Source organism: Heteronotia binoei, chromosome 1 (assembly GCF_032191835.1).
Source record: "Heteronotia binoei isolate CCM8104 ecotype False Entrance Well chromosome 1, APGP_CSIRO_Hbin_v1, whole genome shotgun sequence".
NCBI classification, from domain to species: domain Eukaryota; kingdom Metazoa; phylum Chordata; class Lepidosauria; order Squamata; family Gekkonidae; genus Heteronotia; species Heteronotia binoei.
Genome location: NC_083223.1, coordinates 12,035,428 through 12,062,528, shown reverse-complemented (window position 1 = coordinate 12,062,528; position 27,101 = coordinate 12,035,428). Strand labels below are relative to the sequence as shown.

Sequence of the window (27,101 nt, the reverse complement as noted above, 5' to 3'; positions counted from 1 at the left end):
TGGCCCCTTTCCTTGAGCGCCGGGACCTCGCAACAGTGATCCATGCAACGGTCACCTCAAGATTGGACTACTGTAATGCCCTCTACTTGGGGCTACCTTTGTGCCGGACTCGGAGACTGCAGTTAGTGCAGAACGCGGCGGCCAGGCTGTTGTTGGGACTCCCAAAACGGGAACATATACAGCCGAGGCTACGTGAACTGCACTGGCTGCCGATCATATACCGGGTCCAGTACAAAGTGTTGGTCATTACCTTTAAAGCCTTATATGGCCGAGGACCTACCTACCTGAGGGACCGTCTCTCCCTGTATGAACCCCAGAGGGCACTGAGATCAGTTGGGAAAAATCTAATGACCATCCCCGGGCCGAGGGAGATTAAATATCAGAATACTAGGGTACGGGCATTTTCAGTCGCGGCCCCTACCCTATGGAACCGACTCCCCGAGGAGGTGCGGGCCCTGCGGAACCTTGACCAGTTCCGCAGGGCCTGCAAGACCGCCCTTTTTAAACTCGCATACCTGGACTGTTAAGAAGATCGGCAATTAAGCACCCGCCAATGCGGTTAAGACCACACCGCTGAATAATTGCACTTACTGGATTGTTTTAATGTTATTAAGTTAATATTTACTGTTTTATATTGTTAAATGTAAAAGTTTTAACCATTGTATGTTTTTATGAAATGTTGTTAACCGCCCTGAGCCTGCCGAGGTGGGGAGGGCGGGATAGAAATAAAATTTATTATTATTATTATCCAACATGGCTTCTCTTCTGTTCTTATGTGACGCAGAGTGTTGGACTGGATGGGCCATTGGCCTGATCCAACATGGCATCTCTTATGTTCTTGTGTTCTCTTAGCCGCAAGATATAGATGGAACCCTCTGTCAGGGGCAGTGATGCTCTGTATTCTTGGTGCTTGGTGCTTGGGGGTGCAACAGTGAGAGAGATTCAGGAGTTCTGGCCCTGCTGGTGGACCTCCTAATGGCACCTGGGTTTTGGCCACTGTGTGACACAGAGTGTTGGACTGGATGGGCCATTGGCCTGATCCAACATGGCTTCTCTTATGTTCTTAGATCCAAGTGGGCAGCCGTGTTGGTCTGAAGCAGTTGAACAAGGCAGGATTCAAGTTGCAACTTTACGACCAACCAAGTTTTATTCAGAACATAAGCTTTTGTGTGCTAAAAACACACTTCTTCCCCTCGCCTGAAGAAGTGTGTTTTTAGCACACGAAAGCTTACGTTCTGAATAAAACTTGGTTGGTCTTAAAGGTGCGACTTGACTCCTGCTTTGTTCTTATGTTCTTAGTTTAACAAAGACTTCAGGGAGGGGCTGTGGCTCAGTGGAAAAGCCTTTGCTTTGCATTCAGAAGGCCCCAGATTCATAAGAACATCATAGAAGCCATCTTGGATCAGGCCAGTAGCCCATCCAGTCCAACACTCTGTGTCACACAGTGGCCAAAACCCAGGTGCCAGGAGGTCCACCAGCGGGGCCTCCCTTCTGTACCAGGGACTGTAATTAGTCCCCAAGGAGACTTATTTGGGGAAACCCACATATTCCATGAGACCCAGATGACGTTCTTCAACAGACCAAATAGCACAAAGAATTACAAGCGCTGGAGGGCCCATCATAAGAACCAAGACTTCCCAGTGAATCAGAGAAAGAGATAAAGGCAGGGTAGCTTGAGACCCTCTCACATTGTCCAGCTAGTTGCAAGACTGGGGGTGGGGGGTGAGATTGGAGTAGGGATGCCAACCTTCAGGTGGGGCCTGGCGATCTTCTGGAATGATGTCCAGAATGATTATAGAGATCACTTCCCCTGGAAAAAAACGGCTGCTTTGAAGGGTGGACTCTGTATCTTTATGCTCTGCTAAGGCCCATCGCCTCTGAAAACCATAACCTTCCCAGGGTCCACCTGCAAATCTCCTGGAATTTCCCAACCCGACATTGGTGATCTTAGGTTGGAAGCAAGGATACTTCAGAAATACAAGTCACCTAGGTTGGGATCACAAGATAGACCTGTGTGCCCAGCTGGTGGGGACTATTTTTCTGAGGACATCTAATGTAATTATGCAGAAAATCTGCATCTCCTTCAGACAGTGTTCATAAAGACAAAATTTTAGAAGATTCAAGCTCTTCACTCTGCAGAGGTTCAAACGCTTTCCGCGGAGCACTGATGGACGAACAGATAAGCAATTAGCCGCTGAATAGAAAATGCTTTATTGCTTAGGCGAAGTAAGGGGGGGGGGACGACACCTTTTTGTTATGGTTTATAAGCAGCTCTGAAAGATGGAGAAGGAAAAGAGAGAGACAGGAAGAGAGAGGAATGCTTGAGGGAAGCACATTAGGACATTTCTCATCTAAGGGATTCGATAATGCCCTTGGCGAGAAAACGAAACGGTGGCGAAAATTAGGAAAGGATGCCAAAATCTCTAAAACTACAAACACCGATGGAAGAAAGGAGGACACGCAGAGAACTGAAATGGTGTGTAGAAAATCATAATACACAAGGTAATGGGTGTATGAAAAACGCTGGAAGAAGACATATTTAGAGGGGGGAGGGGGAGGGAAATTATCAGAAGTGGGGCAAAAGCTTATTGTCATTTTTAGTTGCTTTATTTATATCACATCTTTCACTCCAGGGGAGACCCAACGTGGTTACATCATTCTCCTCTCCATTTTATCCTCAGAACTGTTGGTGGAGCTTAGGAAATAATCTAATTGACACTTTGGTGTTTGATGTTTGCTTTTAATGAATTTACTGCGGCAGGATTTTGCAAAAGACAATAATTGATGGCAGGCTACTAATTTTTAAAGGGTTTTTAGAGCACAAGCACTAACACATATTAACGCACGGCGGAGAGGGGCAAAAGCAGAGGCAAGCTGAACTGCCAGAGAAAATGTTCAATAAACTTTAAACACTAAAGCAGGGTGTCAAACATGCGGCCCAGGGGCCAAATCAGGCCCCCGGAGGGCTCCTATCAGGCCCCTGAGCAACTGGCTCTTATCTGCTTCCTTCTCCCTCTCTCTTGCTTCCTTCTGCATCTCAGCTTGCTTTGCAAGGCTTGCTCAATCGCACAGGAGTTTCAGAGCAAAACCTCGATATTCTCCATTGGTTGAGACTCCTCCCCCTCCTGGTTCCCTAGGAAGGGGGTGGGGAGAGCTAGAGCTTCCTTTGCCCAGTTTCCTGGATCCCATTGGAGAAATACAGAGAAAGCACCTTTAAGACCAACGTGCTAATGTTGTAAGCATGTTTTAAGTTTTTTAAAAGAAATCTTTAGTTGTGTTTGTCTGTGTCCTTTAAAAAGTTTATATCCCATGTCCTTTTAAAAGTTTATGTTCCATCTATCTAATCTTAAAAAGGTATACACATGGCCCAGCCCAACATGGCCTGGCCCAGCCCGGCAAGGTCTCATTTATGTCAGATCCAGCCCTCATAAAAAATGAGCTTGACACCTCAGCACTAGAGAATGTGGAATGTGGAATTCACTGCCACAGGAGGTGGTGGCGGTTACAAGCATAGCCAGCTTCAAGAGGGGATTGGATAAACATCTGGAGCAGAGGTCCATCAGAGGCTATTAGCCACAGCCTATTGATGGAACTCTCTGTCTGGGGCAGAGATGCTCTGCATTCTTGGTGCTTGGAGGGTGCTTGGAGGGGGCAACAGTGTGAGGGCTTTGAGTGTCCTGGCCCCACTGATGGACGTCCTGATGGCATCTGAGGTTTTTTGGCCACTGTGTGGCACAGAGCGTTGGAGTGGATGGGCCATTGCCCTGATCCAACATGGCTTCTTATGTCTGGGGCAGTGATGCTCTGTATCCTTGGTGCTTGGGGGACCACAGTGGGAGGACTTCTAGTGTCCTGGGCCCACTGATGGACCTCCTGATGGCACTTGGGTTTATTTGGCCACTGTGTGACACAGAGTGTTGGACTGGATGGCCCATTGGCCTGATCCAACATGGCTTCTCTTATGTCCTTAAACTGTTCTTTCAGCAGTATTTACAATAACTGGACTTTTAGCAGGCTGTTGCTTCCCCAAGAACAGCAGCAACATCCCTGTAAGGTAGGATAGGCCCAAGCTTCCATGTCAAAAATGGGCATTCAAACCTAGATTTCCAGGGTTCAGGGCATCCTGGACTAACCCAGGATGTTTTGTATCGGATGTATGCTTTGGGTTATTTGGGGGTTCATTTAAATTTGATTTTGGTAAGCAGTTTTGGGGAGGGGAGGCAGCATGGCATAGCCGCTCCCATCAGATCTGGCTGACCCTGCATAACATCCAAGATTTAACGAGATCGGGCTAGCCTGGGCCGTCCAGGACAGGGCTAGAGACATTGAAAGGTGATTGGCCATTGCCTGCCTCTGCGTAGCAACCCTCGACTTCCTTGAGGCAGTTTGGTGTAATGGTGAAGTGTGCGGACTCTTATCTGGGAGAACCGGGTTTGATTCTCCACTCCTCCACTTGCACCTGCTGGAATGGCCTTGGGTCAGCCATAGCTCTGGCAGAGGTTGTCCTTGAAAGGGCAGCTGCTGGGAGAGCCCTCTCCAGCCCCACCCACCTCACAGGGTTCGATTCCCCACTCCTCCACTTGCACCTGCTAGCAGGGTCTTGGGTCAGCCAGAGCTCTGGCAGAGGTTGTCCTTGAAAGGGCAGCTGCTGTGAGAGCCCTCTCCAGCCCCACCCACCTCACAGGGTGTCTATTGTGGGAGAGGAAGATAAAGGAGATTGTGAGCCGCTCTGAGACTCTGTCCTTGGAAGGGCAGCTTCTGGGAGAGCTCTGTCAGCCCCACCCACCTCACAGGGTGTCTGTTGTGGGGGAGGAAGATAAAGGAGATTGTGAGCCACTCTGAGATTCAGAGTGGAGGGCAGGATATAAATCCAATGTCGTCATCATCATCATCATCATCTTCTTCTTCTTCTTCTTCTTCTTCTTCTTCTTCTTCTTCTTCTTCTTCTTCTTCTTCTTCTTTGTGGCAGGACTTTTTTGGTAGAAAAAGCCCAGCAGGGTTCCATTTGCATATTATGCCACACCCCCTGATGTCACCATTGTTTCACGTGGGGCGTTTTTTGTAGAAAAAGCCCAGCAGGAATTCATTTGCATGTTAGGCCACACCCCCAAATGCCAAGCCAGCCGGAGCTGCGTCCCTGTGCGCTCCTGCTAAAAAAAAGAAGCCCTGCTTGGTGGTCTCCCATCCAAGTTCCAACAAGGGCTTGACCTTCGCTTCTGAAACCTTACTGGATTGGGCTAGCCTGGGCCAGGTAGGCCAGAAAACTTTCCAGTGACAGTGTAATCATACAGCACCCCCCCCCCCGCCCCCGCCCAACATACACACAAATTCACAGAGATCTCGCTGAGCCTTGTTTAAAGCAACAAAAAGGAAGAGCTCTGAGTTTGGAGAGAGAGGAGAGCATAATTAACGGGAACCACAATCCCAGCACACAGCAGCGGGCTCTTGGGTTTACCAAGCACGGCACGTCTTTCTTGTTTGTATTCACGTCCCCTGCTGGCTGCATGCTGCCATTTGTGATAACCTGAGTGGATCACAATGCCAGCGAGGAATGTAAACAACCTTGAAACCACCCTCCACGCTAAAGAAGAAGAGGGGAAGAGACCTTCACCGAGCCAGGGAAATTACATTCCTTAACAAATTCAGTCTCGCCGGAGTACTGAATTTCCAGCAGATCTTTTTTTTTTAAAGTTTGAATCGATGATTGTGTTAAGCACCTCTTTGTAACTGGGGCACAGAAAGGCAATGGTACCCTTTGGTTTTAGACGGGGTGGAATTCTAGCAGGAACTCCTTTGCATATTAGGCCACGCCCTCGATGTAGCCAATCCTCCAATAGCTTACAAGGCTCTTTGTTGTAAGCTCTTGGAAGATGGTGCGGCCCCGTCTGGAATACTGTGTACAATTCGGGTCACTATCTGGGGCAGTGATGCTCTATATTCTTGGTGCTTGTGGGGCACAGTGGGGGGGGGTGCTTCTGGAGTTCTGGCCCTGCTGGTGGACCTCCTGCTGGCCCCTGGGTTTTGGCCACTGTGTGACACAGAGCGTTGGACTGGATGGGCCATTGGCCTGATAGCTTACAAGGCTCTTTGTTGTAAGCTCTTGGAAGATGGTGTGGCCCCATCTGGAATACTGTGTTCATTTCTGGTCACTGCACCTCAAAAAAGATATTGTAGCATTGGAAAAAGTGCAGAAAAGGGCAATTAGAATGATTCAAGGTTTGGAACACTTTCCCTATGAAGAAAGCTTAAAACACTTGGGGCTCTTTAGCGTGGAGAAATGCTGACTGACATGATAGAGGTTTACAACATTATGCATGGGATAGAGAAGGTACAGAAAGAAGTACTTTTCTCCCTTTCTCACAATACGAGAACGCATGGACATTCAATGAAATTGCTGAGCAGTCGGGTTAGAACTGATAAAAGGAAGTACTTCTTCACCCAAAGGGTGATTAACATGTGGAATTCACTGCCACAGGAGGTGGCGGCGGCTACAAGCATAGACAGCTTCAAGAGGGGATTGGATAGACATGGAGCAGAGGTCCCTCAGTGGCTATTAGCCACAGCATATTGTTGGAATTATCTGTCTGGGGCAGTGATGCTCTGCATTCTTGGTGCTGGGGACGGGGCACAGTGGGGGGGCTTCTGGAGTTCTGGCCCTGCTGGTGGACCTCCTGCTGGCCGCTGGGTTTTGGCCACTGTGTGACACAGATGTCGTTTTCGCACTCACCTTCCGCCGGCGCGACCCCCCCTCTTCACCGCGCAGGATCTGCGCGGATTTCGCACTAAACGCTGCGGAGCAGCCAGAAAAGCCAGAAGCTCCCGTCGCAAAAGCTGCGCAAACGCCAAACTGCTTTTTGGCGGTTTCAGTTTGAGCGGCTTTTGTGCCGGGAGCTTCCGGCTTTTCTGGCTGCTCCGCAGCGTTTAGTGCGAAATCCGCGCAGATCCTGCGCGGTGAAGAGGGGGGTCGCGCCGGCGGAAGGTGAGTGCGAAAACGACCAGAGTGTTGGACTGGATGGGTCATTGGCCTGAGCCAACATGGTTTCTCCTTGCGTACTCTGCCACTGACCTAAATCAGGCACTGCACACACACAAATATAAGACAACCTGCGGCACACTCTGACTGTGCAGTCTGACACCATGTGGGAGTCCCAGATCCAACTTGTATAGCCTGTCATGTGCGAATCAACCTCAGTGGTGTAGTATTTGGGTTATCCTTAGCTTGAAAGGGGCAGTAAGAGTGACACGATAGCGCTGGACTTAGTGATCTCCGTAGCTACTTAGAAACCTTTTCAGCAGATAAGAAAGTTGTGTCTAGAGGAAATGTGTGACTTTGAGCTATACCAAGAGGAGCCCAGCAAGGGGGTTCAGCTGGGTTGGGTGGTGCTCACAAGGCGCTATTCTTTGTAATAGATTTTTGGTTCCCTGTCCCTTTGCTGGGTTGCCAGCTCCCGATTTGGAGACTTGAGGGTGGAGCCTGGAAAGGTGGGGCTTAGAGAGGGGAGGGACCTCAGCAGAGCATAATTCCACAGAGTCCATCTTGCAAAGCGGCCGTTTTCTCCAGAGGAAGTGTAATGAATGTCTTCGACACATAATTTAAAAACGAACATTTTTTTGTAGTTGGAAGTTCAGCGGTAATTCCAGATCTCCAAACCGAACCTGGAAGTTTGACACCCTACTTAAAGCTCTTCCCCCCTACAGTAATCCGGGTGACTTCACACTTCCACAGACTTAAAAAGAAGTGGGTTTTTTTGTGTTCTTCCTTGCTAGACAAGCAGCTCCAGTTTTGGAGTTTCCTTGACGTGGAACGTTACTTGGGGTGCCCGTTTTGCAAAACGAGAAGGGCAACTGGTGACTATCACCACATTGCAAATCATAAGCTTTCCCGTAGTTGCTGTCTGCTATACATCATTGGAAATTAGTAATTAGTTTTCTCAGTGGCAGCTCCCCAAACCAACCGATAACACGTGCATATTAATGCACTGTTTAGACATGCTTAATTATGAATGATGTATTAATGCTGTTGTTCTAGTTCACCAATGAAATGTCAAGTTCATTTGCTTGTTCCTGCCACATCTTTAAATGCTAAGTATTTATTTATTTTGGCACGCCAGGGTGATCAAGGGCTTTTCAGAATAAATAAACCAAGCGTCGCTATGTTAGGCGCTGGGAGAGCTGTAGCCTTAAAAAAGAATCCGCTAAGAAAACTATCAACCACTCCCCCCGAACTGTAACTCCGATGCATAGAAATTTCGTTCTACACAGTTCACCAAATAAGCGGTAACAGTCAAATGCCATAAACAGCTGTAATGAAAGGGTTTCCAGAATGAAAAGCGGAAATGCATAGCTCTCCCGGTACGTTTCAGCTCGTGTTCGTTTCAGTTGGTGACAGCTCACTTCGCAGTTTATTATGTTGTATAAAATGCATATGGAATATAATGGCCCAGGTTAGCCGAAGGGTAAATCCACTGTACTGTTTTGATCACCAGCTGTCATCCTTTGCGTCGCCTGACGAGCGCATAAATGTCTACTTCAGACCTCCGTTTTTGGGGAAAACGGTTTTAAAGGGCTTTGCCATTAAGTACAGGCGGATGCAATAATCAAGGGAAATAATCCAGTTTTGTTCCTGTAACGAGGGGAAATAACTATGATTAAAAGGAGGATACTTTCCTTTTCGTGCACTTCTCGCTGTGATTCGTGGAGCGGTTAGAAAGTGTCGCTGCATAAATCCTTCCGTGTTTGCTTTTTGTACCGAGCTCCTACAGTTTATTGTCAAATGTAATTCCCTGGCAGGGGGTATACCCGTTGGCAAGCACTTGAATATCTTTGCATTCACGCATCTAACAAGAAAACGGGAGAGGCAAAATGTACTTTCAATCAGGCGGTCTTGGAGAAAGCTTGAGCGTTTTCAGAGATGAATTTCTTAGGAGCAGGCGTGGATCGTAGCCGCTGTACCAAAATTGCTTTTGAGTAGGTTGAAGACAATGAAGCAGTTCTTTAAAAAACATGATGTGAGTGTAAATGTATTGTTGCCCATACCTAGATGGCCCAGGCTAGCTTGATCTTGTCAGATCTCAGAAGCTAAGGAGGGTCAGACCTGGTTTATTTGGATGGGTGACCGACCACCAGGGATGAGCAGGGTGGCTTACATGGAGGTAGGTAGTGGCATACCACCTCTGAAGTCTCGTTCCTTGCTGGCTGTGAATTTATAGCACTTGATCAGTGGCCCTGACATGGATGACCCAGGCTAGCCTGATCGCATAAGATCTTGGAAACTAAGCAGGTTATCACTTGGATGGAAAATCATCAAGGAAGTTTAGAGTGGCTATACGCAGACAGCCACTGGTTAACCATCTCTGAACATCTCTTGCCTTGACCTGGATAGCCCACCCTAACCTAATCTCATCTGATCTTGGAAGCTAAGTAGTGTTGGCCTTGGTTAGTACTTGGATGGGAGACCACCAAGGAAGTCTAGAGTCGGCTACACAGAGGCAGGCAATGGTGAACCACCTCTGAACTTCTCTTGCCTTGACCCGGATGGCCCAGACTAGCCTGATCTTGTCAAATCCTGGAAGCTAAGCAGGGTCAGCCCTGGTGAGTACTTGGATGGGAGGCCACCAAGGAACTCTAGAGTTGGCTTCACAGAGGCAGGCAATGGTGAACCACCTCTGAATATCTCTTGTCTTGACCCGGATGGCCCAGACTAGCCTGATCTTGTCAAATCCTGGAAGATAAGCAGGGTCAGCCCTGGTGAGTACTTGGATGGGAGGCCACCAAGGAACTCTAGAGTTGGCTTCACAGAGGCAGGCAATGGTGAACCACCTCTGAATATCTCTTGCCTTGACCCGGATGGCCCAGACTAGCCTGATCTTGTCAAATCCTGGAAGCTAAGCAGGGTCAGCCCTGGTGAGTACTTGGATGGGAGGCCACCAAGGAACTCTAGAGTTGGCTTCACAGAGGCAGGCAATGGTGAACCACCTCTGAGTATCTCTTGTCTTGACCCGGATGGCCCAGACTAGCCTGATCTTGTCAAATCCTGGAAGCTAAGCAGGGTCAGCCCTGGTGAGTACTTGGATGGGAGACCACCAAGGAACTCTAGAGTCGGCTACACAGAGGCAGGGAAGGGCAAACCACCTCTGAACTTCTCTTGCCTTGACCCGGATGGCCCAGACTAGCCTGATCTTGTCAAATCCTGGAAGCTAAGCAGGGTCAGCCCTGGTGAGTACTTGGATGGGAGGCCACCAGGGAACTCTAGAGTCGGCTTCACAGAGGCAGGCAATGGTGAACCACCTTTGAGTATCTCTTGTCTTGACCCGGATGGCCCAGACTAGCCTGATCTTGTCAAATCCTGGAAGATAAGCAGGGTCAGCCCTGGTGAGTACTTGGATGGGAGGCCACCAAGGAACTCTAGAGTTGGCTTCACAGAGGCAGGCAATGGTGAACCACCTCTGAGTATCTCTTGTCTTGACCCGGATGGCCCAGACTAGCCTGATCTTGTCAAATCCTGGAAGCTAAGCAGGGTCAGCCCTGGTGAGTACTTGGATGGGAGACCACCAAGGAACTCTAGAGTCGGCTACACAGAGGCAGGGAAGGGCAAACCACCTCTGAACTTCTCTTGCCTTGACCCGGATGGCCCAGACTAGCCTGATCTTGTCAAATCCTGGAAGCTAAGCAGGGTCAGCCCTGGTGAGTACTTGGATGGGAGGCCACCAAGGAACTCTAGAGTCGGCTTCACAGAGGCAGGCAATGGTGAACCACCTTTGAGTATCTCTTGTCTTGACCCGGATGGCCCAGACTAGCCTGATCTTGTCAAATCCTGGAAGCTAAGCAGGGTCAGCCCTGGTGAGTACTTGGATGGGAGACCACCAAGGAACTCTAGAGTCGGCTACACAGAGGCAGGGAAGGGCAAACCACCTCTGAACTTCTCTTGCCTTGACCCGGATGGCCCAGACTAGCCTGATCTTGTCAAATCCTGGAAACTAAGCAGGGTCAGCCCTGGTGAGTACTTGGATGGGAGACCACCAAGGAACTCCAGAGTCGGCTACACAGAGGCAGGCAATGGTGAACCACCTCTGAACTTCTCTTGCCTTGACCCGGATGGCCCAGACTAGCCTGATCTTGTCAAATCCTGGAAGCTAAGCAGGGTCAGCCCTGGTGAGTACTTGGATGGGAGGCCACCAAGGAACTCTAGAGTTGGCTTCACAGAGGCAGGCAATGGTGAACCACCTCTGAATATCTCTTGTCTTGACCCGGATGGCCCAGACTAGCCTGATCTCATCAGATCTTGGAAGCTAAGTAGGGTTGGCCCGGGTTAGTACATGGATGGGAGACCACCAAGGATGTGCAGAGTTGTCATGCCGAGGCAGGCAATGGCAGGCAACCTCTGTACAGCTCTCGCCTTGAAAACCCTAAAGAGTCAATGTAAGTTGTGACTTGGCAGCACTTTAAACACACACACAAATATACCAGTGTGTTTTCAAGGAATGAAAGTCCAATATCCACAAGGTACGATGTCACAGAGCCCCCACCACCCAAAGCATTCATTTTCTCTCTGCACCCTTGAGACGAGCTGTCATTCTTGGGGGTCCCCAGGTTCCACCTGGAGGCTGGCATCCCTATTTGGGAAGGGTTTTCCAACAGTGAGGAAAGACTACAGCCCAAGGTTAAGAAGTCGTCTCATCCGCGATGTAATATGTGTCACCAGGAGTGCTATCTGCTCGTGCTCTCGGATGGAAGAGTCACGATTGGGGAAGGAATTGGCACAGGACCCACCAGGGGGACTGAAGCTGCAGACAAGCTGGTATCAGGGACCGCAGAGCCCTGGCTTGACAGGCAGGGAGAGCGGCTTTCTGTGTGATAACGAGCTTAGTGATCATTTCAAGGCAGGCTGCCGGACAAGAAAGGTCAAGATAAGTGAGCAGAAGACGGCAAGGGAGGGAATTCACAACATTAGGGAGGAAATGTCTCCATAAACAGTCTTAACTGTGGGGCATGCCGAATTTCTTAATTGCATGGCTACTGATTTCCACTTCAATGTCCTACCCTAACGCTTACTGTTATTGTGAAAACATATGCCAGCTGCTCTTCTATGTCCGTGTCTTCTGCTACATCTGTATAGATGCTCAAGATGGTTTGCTGTAACATCTTACGTTAATGACTGACTGGATATTTCTACATGAGTGACAGTCGTGCTAAGTCAGCAGCAGCCACCTAAATGCCCAGTGGAACCTTCAGACTAACACAGTTTATTCCACAATAAGCTTTTGTGAATCAGATCCCAGTTCATCAGAGGCATTAAAGCAGGGGTGTCAAACTTGCAGCTCAGGGGGGCTCCTATCAGGCCCCCAAGCAACTGACTGTCATCTGCTTCCTTCTCCTGTGGCAGTGAATTCCACATGTTAATCACCCTTTGGGTGAAGAAGTACTTCCTTTTATCCATTTTAACCTGACTGCTCAGCAATTTCATCGAATGCCCACGAGTTCTTGTATTGTGAGAAAGGGAGAAAAGGACTTCTTTCTCTACTTTCTCTACTTTCTCCATCCCAGGCATTATCTTGTAAACCTCTATCATGTCACCCCGCAGGCAATGTTTCTCCAAGCTAAAGAGCCCCAAGCGTTTCAACCTTTCTTCATAGGGAATGTGTTCCAACCCTTTAATCATTCTAGTTGCCCTTTTCTGGACTTTCTCCAATGCTACAATATACTTTTTGAGGTGCGGCGACCAGAATTGCACACAGTACTCCAAATGAGACCGCACCATCGATTTATACAGGGGCATTATGATACTGGCTGATTTGTTTTCAATTCCCTTCCTAATAATTCCCAGCATGGCGTTGGCCTTTTTTATTGCAATCGCCCACTGTCTTGACATTTTCAGTGAGTTATCTACCACGACCACAAGATCTCTCTCTTGGTCAGTCTCTGCCAGTTCACACCCCATCAACTTGTATTTGTAGCTGGGATTCTTGGCCCCAATGTGCATTACTTTGCACTTGGCCACATTGAACCTCATCTGCCACGTTGACGCCCACTCACCCAGCCTCAACAGATCCCTTTGGAGTGCCCCACAATCCTCTCTGGTTCTCACCACCCTAAACCATTTAGTGTCATTTGCAAACTTGGCCACTTCACTGCTCACTCCGAACTCCAAATAATTTATGAACAAGTTAAAGAGCATGGGACCCAGTACAGAGCCCTGCGTCAGCCCACTGCTTACCGTCCGCCACTGCGAAGACTGTCCATTTATACTCACTCTCTGCTTCCTATTAATCAGCCAGTTTTTGATCCACAAGAGGACCTGTCCTTTTACTCCATGACTCTTGAGCTTTCTAAGGAGCCTTTGATGAGGAACTTTATCAAAAGCTTTCTGGAATCAAGGTAAACAACATTTATTGGGTCTCCTTTGTCCAAATGTTTGTTCACCCCCTCAAAGAAATGTAACAGGTTAGTGAGGCAAGATCTTCCCTTACAGAACCCATGCTGAGTCTTCCTCAATAACCCGTGTTCATCAATGTGCCTACTCATTCTGTCCTTGATAATGGTTTCTACCAACTTTCCCGATATTGAAATCAGACTGACTGGCCTGTAATTTCCCGGATCTCCTCTGGAACCCTTTTTAAAGATGGGGGTGACATTTGCTACCTTCCAGTCCTCAGGAACAGAGGCAGATATCAATGAACGATTGCATATTTTTGTCAGATGATCCACAAGTTCAACTTTGAGTTCCTTCAGAACTCTTGGATGTATGCCATCCGGACCTGGTGACTTATTAGTTTTTAATTCATCTATCAGTTGTAGGACCTCCTCTCTTGTCACCTCAATTTGACTCAGGCTTCTGTCTGCATAACAGCTTGCTTTGCAAAACTTGCTCAATTGCACGGGAGCTACGGAGCAAAGTCTATATTTTCTCCATTGGTTGAGGCTCCTCCTTTGGGAGGAAGCGGAGAGGGACAGCTTGCTTTGTAAGGCTCTCTCAATCACACAGTAGGGATACTGAGCCAAACCTCTCTTCCTTCTGTTGGCTGAGGCTCCTTCTCCTTCTAGCCCCCTGGGGAAGGGTGGAAAGTACCAGAGCTTCCTTTGTTCAGTTCCCTGGATCACATGGGAAAGATACAAAGAAAGCACCTTTAAGACCAATGAGTGCTAATGTTTTAAGCATGTTTTATTTTAAGGGTTTTTTTTAAAAAAAAAAATCGTTAATTGTGTTATCTGTGTCCTTTATAAAGTTTATATCTCTGCTACCTAATGTTAAATAGGAACACACACGGCCCAGCCCAACATGGCTTGGCCCAGTAAGGTCTCATTTATGTCAGATTGGGCCCTCAATGTCAAGTCGGCTGGATTCAATAACGAGTCTTTGGGTAAAACAAAGCTTCTAGTTTATTGAAAGCACAACTGAAGACCATGATAGAGATTGAAGGACTGGGGTACATGGACAGTAACCAAGCATTTAAGGTATAGATCAAAGGATTCCTACGGGCGGGGCACTCTATGCAGTATATTTTCGCACAAGGATGTTACTCCCTCGTTCCCAAGCCAAGGCCTTGGCGCTTAACACTCTCACAGACACCCAGCTTGAGAAGGCTCCACAATCTTGTTCACATATCAGCATTTCAAAGCAGACTACACAACAAAGGCATAGCTAAGAGGAGGAGGGGGGGAGGAGAAGTAGCTAGCAGCATCGGTGTTCAGTAAGAGCCCAGAATCCCTTGCTTCTGAACCAGAGTTAGACAACATGTTAATAACAATACAGCAGACTTGACACATAACAAATGAGTTTGACATCCTTGCCCTAAAGGGTGGTGGTGGATAATACCATCAAGTCGCAGCTGAATTATGGCGTTCCTGTAGGGTTTTCCAGGCAAGAGATGTTCAGAGGCGGTTTGCAGTTGCCTGCCTCTGCATAGCAACCTTAGGCTTTCCTTGGTGGTCTCTCATCCAAGTACTAACCAGGGTCAACTCTGATGAATGTCAGAGATCTGGTGAGCCTGGCTTAACTTAGCCCACCCAGGTCAAAGTGGCCCCCAAGTTATCCAGTGATTGCTTTAAAAAAAAGAAAAGTAAGTAAGTAAGCTAATGACAACACAAGCTCTCTATGACATCACAGCCTCAGTCCACAGCACAAAAGAGACCAGGCAAGGCGAGGAGATCCGAAGGGGGGAAGAACAGCCAGGCTAAGGAGGGCAGGATGAAGAGATGACCACAGTCTGCTTTAACTTATGGTGACCCCATGGGGTTTCCAAAGCAAGAGATGTTCAGAGGTGGTTGGCCATTGCCTGCCTCTGCCTAGCAACCCTGGGCTTCCTTGGTGGTCTCCCATCCACGTACTCACCAGGGATGACCCTGCTTAGCTTCTGAGATCTGATGAGACCGGGCTAGCCTGGGCCATTCAAGGCAAGGCAGGAGACATTCAGAGGTGGTTGGCCATTGCCTGCCTCTGCATAGCGACCCCAGGTGGTCTCCCATCCAAGGACTCACCAGGATCGACCCTGCTTAGCTTCTGAGATGGGACAAGATCAGACTAGCCTGGGCCTTCCACGTCAGGGCTATCGATCACGCCATCAAGTAACAGCCGGCTTACGGTGGCCCCTTATGGGAGAGCCAGTTTGGTGTAGTGGTTAAGTGTGCGGACTCTTATCTGGGAGAACCGGGTTTGATTCCCCACTCCTCCACTTGCACCTGCTGAGATGGCCTTGGGTCAGCCACAGCTCTGGCAGAGGTTGTCCTTGAAAGGGCAGCTGCTGTGAGAGCCCTCTCCAGCCCCACCCACCTCACAGGGTGTCTGTTGTGGGGGAGGAAGGGAAAGGAGATTGTGAGCCGCTCTCAGACTCTTCGGAGTGGAGGGCGGGATATAAATCCAATATCTTCATCTACCTCACAGGGTGTCTGTTGTGGGGGAGGAAGGGAAAGGAGATTGTGAGCCGCTCTGAGACTCTTCGGAGTGGAGGGCGGGATATAAATCCAATATCTTCATCTACCTCACAGGGTGTCTGTTGTGGGGGAGGAAGGGAAAGGAGATTGTGAGCCACTCTGAGACTCTTCGGAGTGGAGGGCGGGATACAAATCCAATATCTTCTTCTTCTTCTTCTTTCTTTCTTCCTTTGTTTGTTTTAAGAAGTTTTGTTAAGTTTTACAGGGAAAATTAGGGAATGAGGGGAAGGATCAGGGATAGGGTACAGAAAATAAACAAATAGATTGCAGTTATTACTACATAAAAGCAGAAGAAAAACTGTAATTCAGGGGTGGCCAACGGTAGCTCTCCAGATGTTTTTTGTCTGCAACTCACATCAGCCCCAGCCGGCATGGCCAATGGCTGGGGCTGATGGGAGTTGTAGGCAAAAAAACATCTGGAGAGCTACCGTTGGCCACCCCTGCTATAATTCGTTATACCTGCAAGTACTCAAAAGTTATACATACGGTTGCCAAGTCCAATTCAAGAAATATCTGGGGACTTTGGGGGTGGAGCCAGGAGACTTTGGGGGCAGAGACAAGAGCGAGGGTGTGACAAGCATAATTGAACTTTAAGGGAGTTCTGGCCATCACGTTTAAAGGGACTGCACATCTTTTTAAATGCCTTCCTTCCATAGGAAATAATGAAGGATACCGGCACCTTCTTTTGGGGCTCATAGAATTGGACCCCCTGGTCCAAGCTTTTTGAAACTTGGAAGGTATTTTGGGGAGAGGCACTAGATGCTATACTGAAAATATGGTGCCTCTATCTCAAAAAACAGCCCCCCCCAGAGCCCCCGATACCCACAGATCAATTCCCCATCATTCCCTATGGGAATCGTTCATGGAGGTGCATGATGGATGTGGGGGCGGGGCTTCCCCTGCCGGCCAGCTGGCTGGGGGAGGGGGGAAGCCTGTAAAACCGGGGGATCCCCCTCTGGGACCTGGGGATCGGGAAGCCTAGTTATACATATTGATATTATCTTTAAAGTCTGCAAACATTTTGATATTACCATAAAACCCTACTGCTTTACCAAACTATTTAGTGGAAAATTCCAGATTCTTATCTATCATATCTGTGATCTCACAAAACCAGATCTGCGTATCTTTAATCTACATAAAAGAACAAAAGGAAGAAGAGAAAGAGAAGTTCAAATTCTGGTCTTTAGTACTAGCTTATTAACCAAAAGGTTTCGATGTATAAAGAGCCCCCGTGGCACAGAATGTTAAAGCTGCAGTACTGCAGTCCTAAACTCTGCTCACGACCTGAGTTCAATCCCCAGTGGAAGCTGGGTTTTCAGGTAGCCGGCTCGAGGTTGACTCAGCCTTCCATCCTTCCGAGGTGGGTAAAATGAGTCCCCAGCTTGCTGGGGGGAAAGCGTAGATGACTGGGGAAGGCAATGGCAAACCACCCCGTAAAAAGTCTGCCGTGAAAACGTTGTGAAAGCAACGTCACCCCAGAGTCGGAAACGACTGGTGCTTGCGCAGGGGACCTTTCCTTTTCCTTTCCTTCGATGTACAACAACAGCCGCTGTGCCTTTCTCTGTCTAAGTTACAAAGGAGTCTCAAGGCTAATGAAACAAAACCAGCTTCTCATTAACCATGAAAGGCTTCTGAGTTAGACGGGTACAGTTATAACGTGCATGTCTTACTAGCAAACGTTGATGCCTTTAGGCACCTACTTGGAAAGTTAGCTCTCTTTAATAAGCAAAAAAGGGTGGGTTTTCTAAAGGAAAATAAAAAGTAAGCAGGGGAAGAGAGTGGGGGGGGGGGAGAAGCGAAAAAAACCCATGGAATGCTGGGGGTTTCAATGCAAGAAACATTTAGAGGTAGTTTACCATTTCCTGCCTCTGGATAGCAACCCTGGACTTCCTTGGTGGCTTCTGAAATCTAACAAGGTTGGACTTGCCTGAGCCATCCAGGCCAGGGTCATCCATTAGCTGGAGGTGCAAACAACCAAAAATTATAGGCGGGGAGGAGCTCTTACAAAGGCAGGCCACTTTGAAATAGCAGCCAAACAAAATGTTGAGTCCACTAAAAGTGAGGACCACTCCCAGCTGTTGATGAGAGCCAAAGTAGGATTAACATAAAGTAGGTTGAGTCGTGATACGCTGATCCAGTTAGAGAAATAGTATAGCAGTATACAGGAGCCCCGTAGCTGCAGTACTGCAATCCGAGCTCTCTGCTCACGACCTGAGTTCGATCCCCGGCGGAAGCTGGGTTTTCAGGTAGCCGGCTCGAGGTTGACTCAGCCTTCCATCTTCCCGAGGTCGGTAAAACGAGTCCCCGGCTTGCTGGGTCGGGGGGAAGTGTAGAGGACTGGTGAAGGCAATGGCAAACCACCCCGTAAAAAGTCTGCCATGAAAACATCGTGAAGCCACTTCACCCCGGAGTCAGAAACAACTGCTGGTGCTTGCACATGGACTACCTTTATCTTTTTTATACAGGAACCAATTAACATCAGTAAGAGGAAGGATTTTCTAAGAGATTAGCGCCTACAGCGAGTAAGAAAAGAGATGTCCTTGTAGAGACCTGGCTCAACATCTTGATGAATGTTGCATGAGGCAGGGTCTTTTCAGCAGCAGCCCCACCATTTGGAACAACCTCGCCCGAGAGGTGCACCTGCCCCCCTCGCTTTTGATCTTTGGGAGGCAATTGAAGATGGTCTTATTTAGGACTGCATTTGGTTAAGTTTCCCTGTAGCAAGGGTGGCAAGCTGCACTATTGCAGTCCAAGCTGTGCTTATGACCTGATACTTGATGTCGTGGAAGCTGGTTTCAGGAAGCCAGCACAAGGTTGACTCAACCTTCCATCCTTCTGAGGTTGGTAAAATTAGTATCCAGCTTGCTGGGGGGGAGGGGGGAAGTGTAGAGGTCTGGGGAAGGCAATGGCAAACCACCCCATTAAAAAAAAGTCTGCCAAGAAAGCGTGATGTGACATCACCTCATGGGTTGGTGACGACTGCGTGCTTGCACAGGGGACTATCTTTACCTTTCTATTTTTTTCCAGCCTTTTTTGGTTTAGTTTATTAGCAGTTCTGAACTGAGATTTCATATTCTGGTTTCTACTGTGTGCGTGTGTATTATTTTATATGTTTGAACTATGTTGCAAGCGGCCTTCAGCTTCATAAGAAAGAAAGGTGGCTAATGAGTGTTATTAAATAAAATAATTTGGCAAATATTTTTCTGCGCCTCCCTTTGAGTATTGACATTTATCCCTTTGTTGCTGTGGTTTTTCTCTTGCAGATGTCATTCACACCGTGGGTCCTATAGCACGAGGGCACATTAGTGACACCCATAAAGAAGACTTGGCCAGCTGCTACAAATCCTCGCTGAAATTGGCAAAAGAGAACCTCATCAGATCCATCGTAAGTAGCACGTCGCGTACGTGTTGTTTGACTGTCCGGTCGAAGCGATGAGCGGCAGCGTTCGGCAGATCTGGAAATGTAACCTCCGTTTGCGGGTTCTTTGGGGCAGAACTTGGAACAAATCTGGCAATAGCGCAAAGAGAATAACACTACTTCTTCTTCTTTTGCTTTTCACTTAATGCACAGTATTACCTAGCTTGATAGGTAATACTGTGCATAAAATTAGTCTATATGCAGATGATCTTGTATTATATATTCTGAACCCTTCAGATTCTATTCCAGCTTTACTATTAACTGTATCTGACTTTTCAGACGGCTGTGTGTGTGTGGGGGGGGGAATGGGGTGTTGAATTAATAACAACCTTTGGAAGGTAGGCTCCGGGAGGCTATTCTAACAAATTCAAATCTGTAATATGATTGGTTCCTCATTTGGGGAGTGAGCTTCTTCGCCTTCTGAAATCTGATCTTCCGCATTTGCAGTTCCCATTTGGTTTCTGAAACAAAGCTTTGGGTGATGAAGGTGATTCCAAGAGCGAAGCTTGCTAAGCAAAGCAATCGAGCAAATATTTTGCAACGCGGTTCAGCCTATTTTGATGGCTGCTTAGAGGACAGCGGTTCCTGGTTGTCGTGCACCTGAATAGGGTTGCAGAGGTCCAGACAACTAGAAGGTCTCCTCTCCCTAAAGAGAAGATAACGGTGTGTTTTTTTTTGGCGGGGGGGGGGGGGGCGGGGACAGGCATAAAGCTAAACCTGTGTCAGGTCATACCAGTGTCTTCCCCACACCATCTAGCCTTCCCAAGCCTCCCGCCCTGGCGGGAGAATACTGGATTTTCAGCCTCTTTTCCCGCTTTCCATAACTCTGGAAGCGGGGGGAGGAGGGGGGAATGGCGCCAAGGAGCATTTGCGTCGTCCGGGGAGGAGGTGCTGAGCCTGGCAAGGGAAATCTTGAGAAGGGAGGCTGGCTCGCCAGCGAGCGGGTGGAGGTGGCTGCCGAACGCAGGCGGGTCTTGACGGACTCCAATGCCCGATGCTTCTCCTCCTCCCTTCCCTTCCCACCCAGCCCCGTTGCAGCAGCCGTTCTTCCTTTTCGCAAGCTGCTTCCCGCGCCCAGTCAGCTGGCTGGGGGGGGGGGAGGAGAGAAGCCCCGCCTGCAAAGGACCATGTGCCTTTGCACCTCCGGAGGCTTGATTGCAAGGCTCCACTTTGGGATGGTGTGACTGCTGCTGTAAAGAAGCTGGCAGCAACTCGTGAGTAGAAAGGCCAGTCCCTCGCTTCAGTTGCCAGAAAGGGGGGGGGGGGGAGGGAGGAGGAGAGGGAAACGTCTTCATTATTCCCTATGTGGAGATCAATTCTCATAGGGTATAATGGGGAATTAATCTGGAGGTTTTGGGGGCTCTGGGGGAGCTGTTTTTTGAGGTAGAGGCACCAAATTTTCAATATAGTATCTAGTGCCTCTCCCCAAAGTACCCTCCAAGTTTCAAAACGATTGGACCAGGGGGTCCAATTCTATGAGCCCCAAAAGAAGGTGCCCCTATTCTTTGTTATTTCCTATAGAAGGAAGACATTTTAAAAAGTGTGCTGTCCCTTTAAATGTGATGGCCAGAACTCTCTTGGAGTTCAATTATGCTTGTCACACCCTTGTTCTTGGCTCCGCCCCAATGTCTCCTGGCTCCACCCCCAAAGTCTCCTGGCTCCTCCCCCAAAGTCCCCAGATATTTCTTGAATTGGACTTGGCAACCCTAACACCATCACTGAGTTTGTTCATTGAACTCATGGGAGTAATTTAGGAGTGTGGCAGCCAGGGCTATTTTTTTCGAGCAGGAACGCACAGGAACACAGTTCCAGCTAGCTTGGTGTCAGGGGGTGCGGCCTAATGGGCAAATGAGTTCCTGCTGGGCTTTTTCTACCAAAAATCTATTGATACTGGACAGGGTGGTGGAAGCTCTACATTGGGGTGACGATGGTGGTGATGGCATGGATGGATACGTCCAAGTATTGGCTCAGTGGTAAAAGCTGGTGGGAGTTACATTGCTTCGGACTGGTAACATCTATGTATACTAAGGACATTTTTATTACTTCAGTAATGCCAATTGTAGATATGACGTGTTTCTTTCAGAAATGTTCCATCAGACGTCACAACAAGGTCTTCCTCTTCTCTAACCCCCCCCTCCCCCCCGAACAGCCTTAGTCTATATGTTCACCAGTTATTCTAGATATGTCTTTGAATAGTATGATGTAGCAAAGGCCTTTTGGTACTTGATGGCTGCTTACAGATGGGCAGTTAAAGCTGCCCCAGAGACAACAGGCAGGAGGATCTAAAAAGTGCGTCTGCACATGTGCCTGCCATCCCTGTCCTGCCCCCGAGCTGTCCCCGATTTACTGGGAGCTGGCTCAAAAAAGCCACCACTTTGAAAGCGGTGATTTTTTTGCTGGGGCGCCTCCCCAGCCATCTGGACGGATGGGAAGCACCCGGAGAGCACCTGGGGAGCAGTAGACAGGGCGCATGAGCACTCCAGATGTTCCCCGAGCACTCCAGATGTTCCCCGAGCACTCCAGATGTGTTCCACGGGCCATCAGGATGCTCCCTGGCACTTCTTTTCCGGCTGGCTCACTTCCAGGTCGGCTTGGTGCTGCCCTGAGCCGGCCGTCTGTTAGCAACCAATGGTTCCCATGTCAGGTTGAGTGGACTAGTCATAATCACATTGTTCCCTTGGATTCCAACAAACAAGGAGACTGTAGCACCACTGTATTGTCTTAGCTTATTTTTAAAATTAATTTATATTTTGTATTTATATTGTTGATTGATTTTATCTGTTATTGTTATACCATGATACTGTATCATGCTCTGTAAGCCGCCCTGAGCCTGCCTCGGCGGGGAGGGCGGGGTATAAATAAAAATTTACTTACTTACTTACTTACACGAGCCTCTGATGCATAGTCTTTACGATCAGGTTATTTCTGGACACTAAAAGAATTTATAGATGCTGCATAGATTCATTTATTATTTGTAATGTTTCTTAGGCCGCCTTTCTTCCACATAGAGCACTAGATAATCCGGTAACCTAGAGTGAGTGTGTGTCTGAGTGAATGTTTCTGGTAAGCATTCAAGGTATCCAGCTGTTTTTTTACGGCAATAAGAAAGATCTTGGCTTCTTAAAAAAATGCAAACACAAAAGCTCACACTCATTTCATACCATTTGCATATCATAGTAGATAACAGCTGAGCTGGAATTTAGTGCCACACAATCTGTCTTGTACAGAATTTGCGTTGAGAACCATTGCTAGATATGTTTTTTTTTTCTCCTTCAGGGACTTAATTTATGTAACATTTGGTCAGTGCACGTGGTGGTATGCTTGAGAAGTATGTGTACTGACAATGATGGAAGTTAACTCTAAGGTTTATGGAGGGCTATCAACATATTTGTCAACTAGAAATAAGTTCTAAAAGTAGAACGTATCAATGTTTAAATAAAACCTTGCTTACACGGAGAGCCAGTTTGGTGTAGTGGTTAAGTGTGTGGACTCTTATCTTGGTGAACTGGGTTTGGTTCCCCGCTCCTCCACTTGCAGCTGCTGGAATGGCCTTGGGTGAGCCATATCTCTCATAGGAGTTGTCCTTGAAAGGGAGCAGAGGTCCATCAGTGGCTATTAGCCACAGTGTGTGTGTATAAAATTTTTGGCCACTGTGTGACACAGAGTGTTGGACTGGATGGGCCATTGGCCTGATCCAACATGGCTTCTCTTCTGTTCTTATGTTGTGGGGGAGGAAGATAAAGGAGATTGTGAGCCACTCTGAGATTCGGAGTGGAGGGCGGGATATAAATCCTATATCATCATCATTATCATCATCATCCTTTATTTTCAGTACAGGCCCTGTAAATAATCTATAAAGAGAGCCAGTTTGGTGTAGTGGTTAAGAGTGGTGGATTCTAATCTGGATAATCTAATCTTTATCCTCCACTACTCCTCCACATGAAGCCTGCTGGGCGACGTTGAGCCAGCCGCAGGTCTCTCAGACCTCCTTCAGCCCCACTTCCCTTAGCTTCCTCTCCCCACAACAGATTCCCCATAGGTTGCCATTGCTGGGGTTGCCATAAAGTAGGTATTTGGTTTGGAGACCACCAAGGGAGACTCTGTAGAGGAAGGCAACAGTAAACCACCTCTGCTCCTCACTTGCCTCGAAAGCCCCTTACTGAGTCGCCATTAAGTCAGCCACCTAGTGTTTGCTCGTGGAGTGGGCAGTATATAAATCTAAAGTAAATAAACACAAAAAATAAATACCTGTATCGGAGACTACCAATGAAGGCTCTGTAGAGGAAGGCAACAGACAAGCATCCTCTGCTTCTCACTTGCCTTGAAAGTGCTTTTGCTGGGGTCACCATTAAGTTGGTACCCCGATGAGAGACCACCAAAGAAGGCTCTGTAGAGGAAGGCAAGAGGCAAGCATCCTCTGCTTCTCACTTGCCTTGAAAGTGCTTTTGCTGGGGTCGCCATTAAGTTGGTACCCCGATGAGAGACCACCAAAAAAGGCTCTGTAGAGGAAGGCAAGAGGCAAGCATCCTCTGCTTCTCACTTGCCTTGAAAGCGCTTTTGCTGGGGTCACCATTAAGTTGGTACCCTGATGAGAGACCACCAAAGAAGGCTCTGTAGAGGCAAGCACCCTCTGCTTCTCACTTGCCTTGAGAGCCCCTTTGCTGGGGTCGCCATAAATTGGCTGTGACTTGGTGGCACTTTACACACACGCATCTTTAGGAGGAGAAGCAGTTTATAATAATGAAATAATGGACTATCTTCATTAGCTGTCTGTCTTTGTTTGTCCTGTCAGGAAATGGTTACAGCGAATGTTTGTTTTGATGCGTCTGAGGAACCTCCACGGGCACTGTGGCCGTCTGCTACATATTGGAGATGATCAGTTGGCTTTTTCCAATCACTCCATTCCATTAAATGACAGCGGTTTCCCCTGGGACCGGATGCCTTCTCCTGACATGGGGGGGGGGAGGCACCGCCATTAGCAGAACGAATCCGTAGGATCCAGCTGAATGTTTCAAGCTGCAAAAATAGCAGCCAAACTCACTGCCGATACGTTCTACTGATTAATTGGGTTGTCCGCCCTCAATAGAGGTCCAGAGTTTATTTCGCATGTGTATGTGTGTGACTGTCTACACACCGAATCCATAGTTTCCCAGAAGCCCGCACTTCTGCTGTCCTTTGATGAATGGAGCACGGTGCCTTGAAACTATGCTAATACGCCGAAACTTTGCAGAACATCAAGGCTTCCTTCTCCGTATTCTCCCATCATTTCTCTCCCTCCTCCCCCCCCCCCCGGCATGTGGCTGATGTGTTCTCAAACAGAAGTGTCAGCTGAAGCCTGCAGTATTGTTTAACTGAAAGTTTGAGGACTATGGGAAACAACAAGGGCCAAACATGAAACGGGGGGAGGAAAGATTATCTAAAATTCGCTATGAAAACAGAATATAAAGTTAGCCTTGCCGGTTTTTTTCATCCACAAGGCAGGCATTTGTCAAGGCTGTTATGGAAACGGAAACGTTTTTATACGCAGAAAGTAACTGAGCTGTGAGACAACTGTCAGTCTTCTTGACAATAAGAAATGCTTCTTATTGGATGCAGCGGTTTGCAACCCAGTGTCTTGGGATCACTGAAACCACGAGTTGTGTCCTAACAGTTGCACTGTGGTGGTAAGAAGGGGCAGGGCTTCAACAGCACCCCTCCCCTTCCTCATGAATGTACACAACACAATTCTCCTAATGACTCGTGCACACAAGATGGAGTTTATCCCTCTAAGAAAAATAGTTTCAGAGGGCAGCTTTGTTGATCTGCCATAAAAGCAGGCCTCATTTTGAGCAGGAGAGCTCCGAAACCTCTACATTTTATTAGGCTCTTTCTTTCTTAAACCCTGTCCCCCCCCCCCAATACTTGCTTCTGGGCTCCATTGTTCAAACCCCCCCCCCCCCAAATGAGAATTTTGCTGAACTCAAAGATTTGACAAACTTCCTAATATTTTTCTCCACACAGAAAATGTGAAAATAGCCAAAACATATAAAGCGGACAGGTGGAAATCTTCCTCATGCCGCTGTGGCCAAATAGGAGAAAGTAATTTTAAAAAGTATGATGGGAGTAAGGTTTTATTCTGACAATTCTAATTCAAGAAACATTTTAAAGTAGATGCTGAGCTGATATAATTGAGTCCACCTTCCAGTGATGTCAGGAGTGTGAGACATATGCAAATGAGTTGTGCTATTGTCGTTTGGAGCAGTGGTTAAGTGTGCGAACTCTTATCTGGGAGAACGGGGTTTGATTCCCCACTCCTCCACTTGCACCTGCTGGAATGGCCTTGGGTCAGCCATAGCTCTCTTATCTGGGAGAACTGGGTTTGATTCCCCCCTCCTCCGCTTGCAGCTGCTGGAATGGCCTTGGGTCAGCCAGAGCTCTCTTATCTGGGAGAACTGGGTTTGATTCCCCCCTCCTCCGCTTGCAGCTGCTGGAATGGCCTTGGGTCAGCCAGAGCTCTCTTATCTGGGAGAACCGGGTTTGATTCCCCACTCCTCCACTTGCAGCTGCTGGAATGGCCTTGGGTCAACCATAGCTCTCTTATCTGGGAGAACCGGGTTTGATTCCCCACTCCTCCACTTGCACCTGCTGGAATGGCCTTGGATCAGCCATAGCTCTTGCAAGAATTGTCCTTGAAAGGGCAGCTGCTGTGAGAGCCCTCTCAGCCCCACCCACCTCACAGGGTGTCTGTTGTGGGGGGGAAAGATATAGGAGATTGTAAGCCGCTCTGAGTCTCTGATTCAGAGAGAAGGGCGGGGTATAAATCTGCAGTCTTCTTCTAATGAGCTCTGGCACCTCTTTTTCTACAAAACGAGCTAGATTTGAGTCCAGGGGTACCTTGGGGACCAACAAAATTTTCAGGGCATGGAACATTCCAGAGTCTAGTGGACTTGAATCTGGCTATCTTCCTCCTAAGAACTTCTGTGCCTTATCTTTGCCTTTTGAAATGGTTTTTCTCCTGCTGCCACACCTGAGTGAAAATTGAGACTGATGTATTTGGACCGAAGGAAATCTGCGAGGGAGTTAAATACCTAAAGAGATTAGAAAAGCAGGTGAGAAGGAAACGGTATGTGAATAAAATACCAATGTGTAGTCGAAACAATTTCAAATCGGGAGGGTTTTTCTCTCTCTGTGCAACCTACATTTATCAAAATACATGCATAGCATCATTAGTAACTTGTTAACCACTCATGATACTTAATTCACAAATGCACATAATACATGATACAACAAACATGACTGGAAAAAGAGTTCTGTTCACTCCCCCTCACTGTCTTCTGTGTAAAGATAAAAAGGTACAGTTCCTCAGAGGTAATTGCCATCCTTCTGTTCTCACTTACGTTCAGTAACTTGGATGGAGTCCTCAAATTTCCAGCGAAGCTTGTCTCTGAGAGAGTAAAGGACCGTTATCCCGGGATTCCTCACGGTTTCACTCCTTCGTCAGCCTTTTTCTCTCAATATTTTATTTTGGAGCCTCAGTAGAGCATTTAACAACTTGGATCAATGCATGTTAATTGCTCTTATTGTTTCCGAGAGTTTTATTGTTATTCCGGTGTTTTCTGACTTAATTATCCGCTTACATCGGAACCTGTTGATATTTAGCATATTCTCCAGGTGAACTTATCTTTGTTGCCTGGAGATCAGTTGTGATCCCAGGAGATCTCCAGGCACCACCTAGAGGTTAGCATCCCTACCAGATGCCAAAGTCCCTCTCCTTTTT

General features: G+C 47.8%; 1 protein-coding gene across 1 annotated transcript in view; it reads left to right on the top strand.

Moving 5' to 3' along the window:
- Positions 1–27,101, top strand: part of MACROD2 (mono-ADP ribosylhydrolase 2) — a 1,708,848-nt gene that overhangs the window by 821,873 nt on the left and 859,874 nt on the right. Inside the window, exon 6 of the mRNA XM_060230846.1 lies at positions 19,191–19,312. Within this exon, the coding sequence (XP_060086829.1) occupies positions 19,191–19,312 (122 nt within the window). The remainder of the gene's footprint in view (positions 1–19,190; positions 19,313–27,101) is intronic.